This window comes from Podarcis tiliguerta (assembly GCF_965153285.1).
Source record: "Podarcis tiliguerta genome assembly, chromosome: 2".
In the NCBI taxonomy this organism is placed as follows: Eukaryota; Metazoa; Chordata; class Lepidosauria; order Squamata; family Lacertidae; genus Podarcis; species Podarcis tiliguerta.
Genome location: NC_139535.1, coordinates 8,236,648 through 8,243,351, shown reverse-complemented (window position 1 = coordinate 8,243,351; position 6,704 = coordinate 8,236,648). Strand labels below are relative to the sequence as shown.

General features: G+C 46.4%; 1 protein-coding gene across 2 annotated transcripts; it reads right to left on the bottom strand.

Annotated features, from left to right (window-relative positions):
- Positions 1–2,194: 2,194 nt before the first annotated feature.
- Positions 2,195–6,281, bottom strand: LOC310670813 (uncharacterized protein). 2 transcript variants are annotated; one of them, XM_083426581.1, is made up of 3 exons: positions 6,242–6,281; positions 5,154–5,255; positions 2,195–3,633 (listed from the first exon to the last, which is right to left on the bottom strand). In XM_083426581.1, exons 2-3 carry the CDS (start codon positions 5,185–5,187, stop codon positions 2,762–2,764), a joined length of 906 nt encoding a protein of 301 aa, XP_083282707.1. In that variant the 5' UTR covers positions 5,188–5,255; positions 6,242–6,281; the 3' UTR covers positions 2,195–2,761. The 2 variants fall into 2 exon arrangements, with proteins under 2 accessions (XP_083282707.1, XP_083282706.1); XM_083426580.1 differs by lacking the exon at positions 6,242–6,281 and having other exon boundaries at positions 5,154–5,628.
- Positions 6,282–6,704: the final 423 nt, after the last annotated feature.

The following is a 6,704-nucleotide window of genomic DNA, read 5'->3' as shown; positions in this document are numbered from 1 at the left end:
ACAAGGAGAAGGGGACGACAGAGGACGAGATAGTTGGACAGTGTTCTTGAAGCTGCAAACATGAGTCTGACCAAACTGCGGGAGGCAGTGGAAGACAGGAGTGCCTGGAGTGCTCTGGTCCATGGGGTCACGAAGAGTCGGACACGACTGAACGTCTAAACAACAACAACAACAAGACACTTCTTCATGTGCCTCCTTCATGTGTAGAGGGTGACAAAACAAGACTGGGACTTTTCTACAGTGGCTCCGTTTGTGGAAAGCTCTCCACAGGGAGGTTTGGCTGGCACCTTTATTATCCGCCTTTAGGTCCTGAGCAAAAACATTCTTCTTCAACCAGGACTTTGGCTGAATAAAGGACAGTATAACAAATAATAAATGAAATATACAAATGTTTGTAGTAATAAAAAACACATCTTTGTGGGGTGAAACTCTCCTGCACAAAACTGCTGCATTAAAAATAAAAATAAAATTTGCTATTGCACGTACAGAAAGTGGGGAAGAAGAAGGGACCAGCAGCCTTTTATGCGAGTGATTCCAAATCCTTGCATGACTTGCAGGCAACACAAATATTTTTTTTTAAAGTTGACTGCCCTTTCGGGCAAATCTGGTACACCACAAAACATGTATTTCACAAATTCGTTTTCTAAAATGGTGCGTTTCCAGGCTTAGAGCAGCACACATGATGTGGAAATTCATGAAGCAGTTCCTGACCAGAGATCCAAATAAAACCAGGTAACGGAATCAAAAAAGATTTATTGTGCACACAGAGGATTTATTATCATTTTCTCACAGGATTTTTTCCCCACGAACAAAAATATAGCTGGGACCATAAAACAATGGTCCTGAAAGACCTACATTGACTCCCACAATTCCAAGTGTTAGTGCTGACCTTTAAAGCCCTAAACGGCCTCGGCCCAGTATATCTGAAGGAGGGTCTCCACCCCCATCAGTCCTCCTCCAAGGGCCTTCTGATGGTTCCCTCACTGCAAAAGTTAGGATACAGGAAACCAGGTAGAGGGCCTTCTCGGTAGTGGCGCCCGTCCTATGGAACGTCCTCCCTTCAGATGCCAAGGAAATAATAAATTGATGTTTTATTGTGTTTTTAATATTCTGTTGGGAGCCACCCAGAGTGGCTGGGGAGGCCCAGTCAGATGAGTGGGGTATTTTTTAAAATTATTTTTACTACTACTACTACTATAGGATTCTGCGGCAGTAACCAATCAGCTTCTAACATGTTAAGGCATGAGAAATACTATTTTCTTGTTACTTACTTTTGCCTATACAGTCCATCTATCTGTACGTAACTGTATCTGCAAAAGCCTACAAGCTGTATATGTTTATTGTTTGAACCATTATGGTCATATGAAATACAGTGGTGCCCCGCAAGACGAATGCTTCGCAAGACGGAAAACCCACTAGACGAAAGGGTTTTCCGTTTTGGAGGTGCTTCGCAGGACGAATTTCTCTATGGGCTTGCTTCGCAAGACAAAAATGTCTTGCGATTCCTGGGGTTGTTTTTTTTGCTCCCCACCCCCTTTTTCTAAGGCACTAAGCTGCTAATAGCCTTTTAGCAGCTAATCCGCTAATCCCTTAAGCCTTTAATAGCCGCTAATAGCCGCTAAACCGCTAATAGCGCTAATCCGCTAATGGGCTTGCTTCGCAAGACGAAAAAACAGCTAGACGAAGAGACTCACGGAACGGATTCTTTTCGTCTTGCACCACTGTATATACATAAATACGGCATTAAAATACAGTATCAGTCTATATCACACACACACACATACAAATAAGTTTTTAGATGTCATTCCCAATTAAATCTTTACAGTCCACCATGTTCTCCTCAATGAACATTCTCAATTTTGGGGCAGCAACTTTGTCACAGATTTCTCAAACGAGACAACAAATATGTGACTTTCAGTTGATCATCCGCATCAGGTATCTTACATAACAAATCAAGGATAAACTTGGTTCAGAATAGAGAGAGCACATTGGTAGAGATCTACTGCTTAGTTACGACATACACAAAGATGCTGTTTTGCAATAATTTTTTATAGCGTCACTCTAAATATTCTGAGCTCATAGTCTGAAGATGAAAGTCAGAAATGCTTACCGAAAAGAACAGATTGGTAAATCATATGAGAAAATTCTCAAGTTCATGTCTTATTTTAATTAAATACCAATGTGGGGGCAGATGGATATACATACTCCCAAAACTGTTTTACTGAGCCTGAACTTTTGTAACAGTAAAGTATTTGATCCTTATGCTGCTTCCTTGCTGTACTGGAAAAGCCCTCGCGCATGGATGAAGGTGAAGAATTGCACATCGTCAAAGAGTGAGCCACTAACTCCCTACTAGGAAACACTGGTCTGCGAGCGCTCCAATTGGAGAAGAGCTTTTACCACTGCAACGGAAGCTCTTTCCACACATCAGCTTTCATCGGGTTAGTCTCCTGAATGTGTTATCAGGTGTCGAGAAAGGTGGTTACTGCGGCGGTAGCTCTTTCCACATTTATATGGTTTGTCCCCTGGGTGAATTCTCCTATGTGCATGAAGGGTGCTAGAGTCACTGAAGCTTTTTCTACATTCCAATCATTTATACGGTTTCTCCCCTGTATGAGTTCTTTGATGCAAAGTAAGGAGGCTACCGTGACCAAACCTCTTTCCACACTCCAGGCGTTCATGCGGTTTGTTCCCTGTACGAGGTATCTGATGTCATTTAAGGTGAGCATTGCACTTGAAGCTTTCTCCACACTCAATGCACTTATATGGCTTCCCCCGTGTGAATTCTATGGTGCATGTTAAGGGACCTGCTGCGACAGAAGCTCTTTCCACACTCCATGCATTTATAAAGTCTCTCCCCTGTGTGAGTTCTTTGATGTCGAGTAAGAGTACTATAGTCACTGAAGCTCTTTCCACACTCCATGCATTTATAAGGTTTCTCCCCTGTATGAGTTCGTCGATGCACATTAAGGGAGGCACTCTGATTGAAGCTCTTTCCACACTCCATGCATGTATATGGTTTTTCCCCTGTGTGAGTTCTTTGATGTTTAGCAAGGGTACTACTGTCAAAGAAACTCTTTCCACATTCCCAGCATTTATAAGGTTTCTCCCCTGTATGAGTTCTTTGATGCAAAGTAAGGTAGCCACTGGATCGGAAGCTCTTTCCACACTCCATGCATTCATAAGGTTTCTCCCCTGTATGAGTTATCTGATGCACATTAAGTTGCCAACTGTTTCTGCAGCTCTTTCCACACTCAATGCATTTATAAGGTTTCTCCCTCGTATGAGTTATCTGATGCGCATTAAGTTGGCTACTGGTTTTGAAGCCCTTTCCACACTCCATGCATTCATAAGGTTTTTCACCTGAGTGTACTCTTTGATGTACAGTAAGGCCTGAGCGACTACAGAATCTCTTTCCGCACACAGTACATTCATGTTTTTTCTCCACCCTGTTAATTTGATTTTCATCTTCTTGGGAAACACTGTCTTCATCCCTTGGCTTCACTGCTTCTCTCCCCTCTTGTTTGTTGCCTCCATCTTCAACCCCCAACTTCCTTTCCTTCTCTTGCTCCTCAGCTCTTTCTGGCCAGACTTCTGATGGCTCCTCCTCATCCAGGATCCTCCATACATCTCCTGATGGAATAAAAATTTTAAAATAAAGGTTGATACGGCTGTTTCCTTATCAAAACTCAAGGCCTGGCACTATGTTAAAGGTGTTTTACATAAAAAATAATGGTCTGATACCTGGCTTTAATAAAATATCACCATTTAATCAAGGGTTATTTGTATCAGAAAAGTTCTGGTGAGCAGTCCCCAAGATTAACCAAGCCATAAATAACACAATTTAAACCAGCAGGCAATAATATCAACAGAGCCTGCCTGCCTATGGGCCTGTCTGAGGCGGCTGCCTCAGGTGTCACCCCCAAAGGGGCGTCACTGCTCAGCTTTGCTGCTAGTCTCCCCGGCCTCCAGGGGCGAAGGGGGATGGGCAGCAAAGCTCTGTGAGTCCTCTCCCCTCCAGCCAAGTCCCGAAAAGGATCCTCCCCCAACAAGGGCAAGTCCACAAGAGGGCAGGCATTCCACCACTCAGCTTTGTCAGGATCTGAAAAGGCTCTTTGCCAGTGGATGGGGCGGGGGGGCGGCGGCTCTGCACTCCTTGCAGGTCTGGTGGGGTGAGGGGGGGACATGCAACAAACAAACCAAAACATCAATAGAAACCAATAACACTAACAAGATACTCAAGTAGTCTACAAATTAGGGTCCCCCACAGAAGATTTTTAGTATGCTTTTTCCACCATTCTCCACGCTAGATCGCCACAATGCATTATACTTCAGGGTGCTTTAGAAGACCGTTCAGAAACTACAGAGTGCTGACCGGTGCAAGATGCTCTGAGCACATAAAACCTTTTCTGGGTTGCTGTCTTCAATTCAAGGTGCTGATTTTGACCTATGTAACTCAAGGACTGAAGGGACGCAGGTGGCGCTGTGGGTTAAACCACAGAGCCTAGGACTTGCCAATCAGAAGGTCGGCGGTTCGAATCCCTGCGACGGGGTGAGCTCCTGTTGCTCGGTACCAACTCCTGCCAACCTAGCAGTTCGAAAGCACGTCAAAAGTGCAAGTAGATAAATAGGTACCGCTCTGGCGGGAAGGTAAACGGCGTTTCCGTGCACTGCTCTGGTTCGCCAAAAGCGGCTTAGTCATGCTGGCCACATGACCCGGAAGCTGTACGCCGGCTCCCTCGGCCAATAAAGCGAGATGAGCGCTGTAACCCCAGAGTCATCATGACTGTCCTAATGGTCAGGGGTCCCTTTACCTTTACCTCAATGGCTGCTTCTCATGAATCCACCTAGAGCCTGCACTCATCGTCTGAGGTCCTTCTCACAGTGCCCTCTCCAACTGAGGGGCAATGAGAGGCAATACGGAATGCGTCTTTCAGTGCTGGCCTCTTCCACAGGGAGGCAACCCAGAAGCCATCACTGGCTAATAGTAGCAGAGAAGCAAGAATATTTATTCTCAGCCAGGCTTCCGGCCTTTAACTTGAGAGAAAAACAAACACTGTGACCTCCTTTAGCGGAGCTGAAAGAAGGCACTCCGAGCCACTGAGGAACCCATACCTATTATAACTATTAATGAAGGCGAAAAGGATCCTTACCCTGAGAGGTCACCATCTCATGAACCTCCACCATGACGTCCTTGTACAGGGCCCAGTTGTCGTCAGCGAAATGCAAGGACCGCTGTCAAAGCTCACTGACCCCTGGAAGGACAGAACAATTCCCTTCCTTATAGACACTCCAAGGCAAGGTGTGGAAACCATCTCCCCTCAGCTCCCCCTCCGTTGATAGATGGGGCAACTGGAGATTTTACCTTCAGTGTGTGTTTGTTTTTTAATAAGACGTGAAAATCTGGATAACTAAATTTAAGACAGGGGAAAATGAGTGTTTTGTCCCACCCCATACTCCCTCCTTCCTCAGGTGTGTAAAGACCAAACATGCTGCCCAGCAGACAAAATGGGAAGTGGAGAGGGATGATTTTTTCAATGATGGCTTTATGCACACTGGTTTCTAAATTGGGAAGTGGGTTTTAGTTGTGTTCTAGCTCCCATTGGATCACTGTGCCACTTGAGAGACCTTCTCCAAGGGCCTTCTGGCGGTTCCCTCCCTGCAAAAAGTGAGGTTACAGGGAACCAGGCAGAGGGCCTTCTCGGTAGTAGCACCCGCCCTGTGGAACACCCTCCCATCAGATGTCAAGGAAATAAACAACTGTCTGACTTTTAGAAGACATCTGAAGACAGCCCTGTTGAGGAAAGCTTTCAATGTTTGATCTTTAATTGTGCTTTTAATTTTCTGTTGAGAGCCACCCAGAGTGGCTGGGGAAACCCAGCTAAATGGCGGGGTATGAATGAATAAAACAATAATAATTATTCCTCCTGCTCCTCCCTGGCTGGCAGGAGACTCTCCTGACTCCCTGTTTACTCCCTGCCATTCCTCCCCATTTCCTGCCCTGCGGCCTTTGCTGGGCGCTCCTTCTGCTTTCTCTGGACAGAGGAGCGGGAGAAAAGGCCGCAGGATGAGGCCAGAGGCCGGTCAAGGCCAGCGAGCAGCGTCGCTTCGGCCTCCCGCTTCCCCTCCCAGGAGAAGACGACCTTTCCCCGTCGCCCCTTAGTTCCCCCCAGGAGGGACGGAGCTCCCTCCCTCTCGCCCCCCAATTCCGCCCCTGGATCGGCCCACTCCCCCCAGTTACCCGCCTCCAGGAAGGACAGCATCAACCCGGGGAAGCGGAACAGGAAGCGGAAGCGCCTCCTCTCTCCCAGTCTTCCATTCCGCTCTAGGAATCGAAGCTCTGTCGCCGATGTTAACCCTTGCGGAACCGCGGGGCAGGAGCCTCTTGGCTGCTCTGGGCAGAGAGGGAGGAGGAGCGCCCGGCTGGTCTCCGGCTCTGAAGCAGGAAGGGGAAACACGGCTGCAGGATCAGGCCAGCGATGCCCCCAGTTGCTCCAAGCAGGATCTGAGTACAAAAGCAGCTTTGTCCTCACCTTTAGTATTATATTATATATTGTATATAACATATATTGTATTGTATATGCCCACTCTGGGTGGCTCCCAACAGAAAATTAAAAGCACAATTAAAGATCAAACATTGAAAGCTTTCCTGAACCTGGCTGCCTTCAGATGTCTTCTAAAAGTCAGATAGTTATTTATTTCCT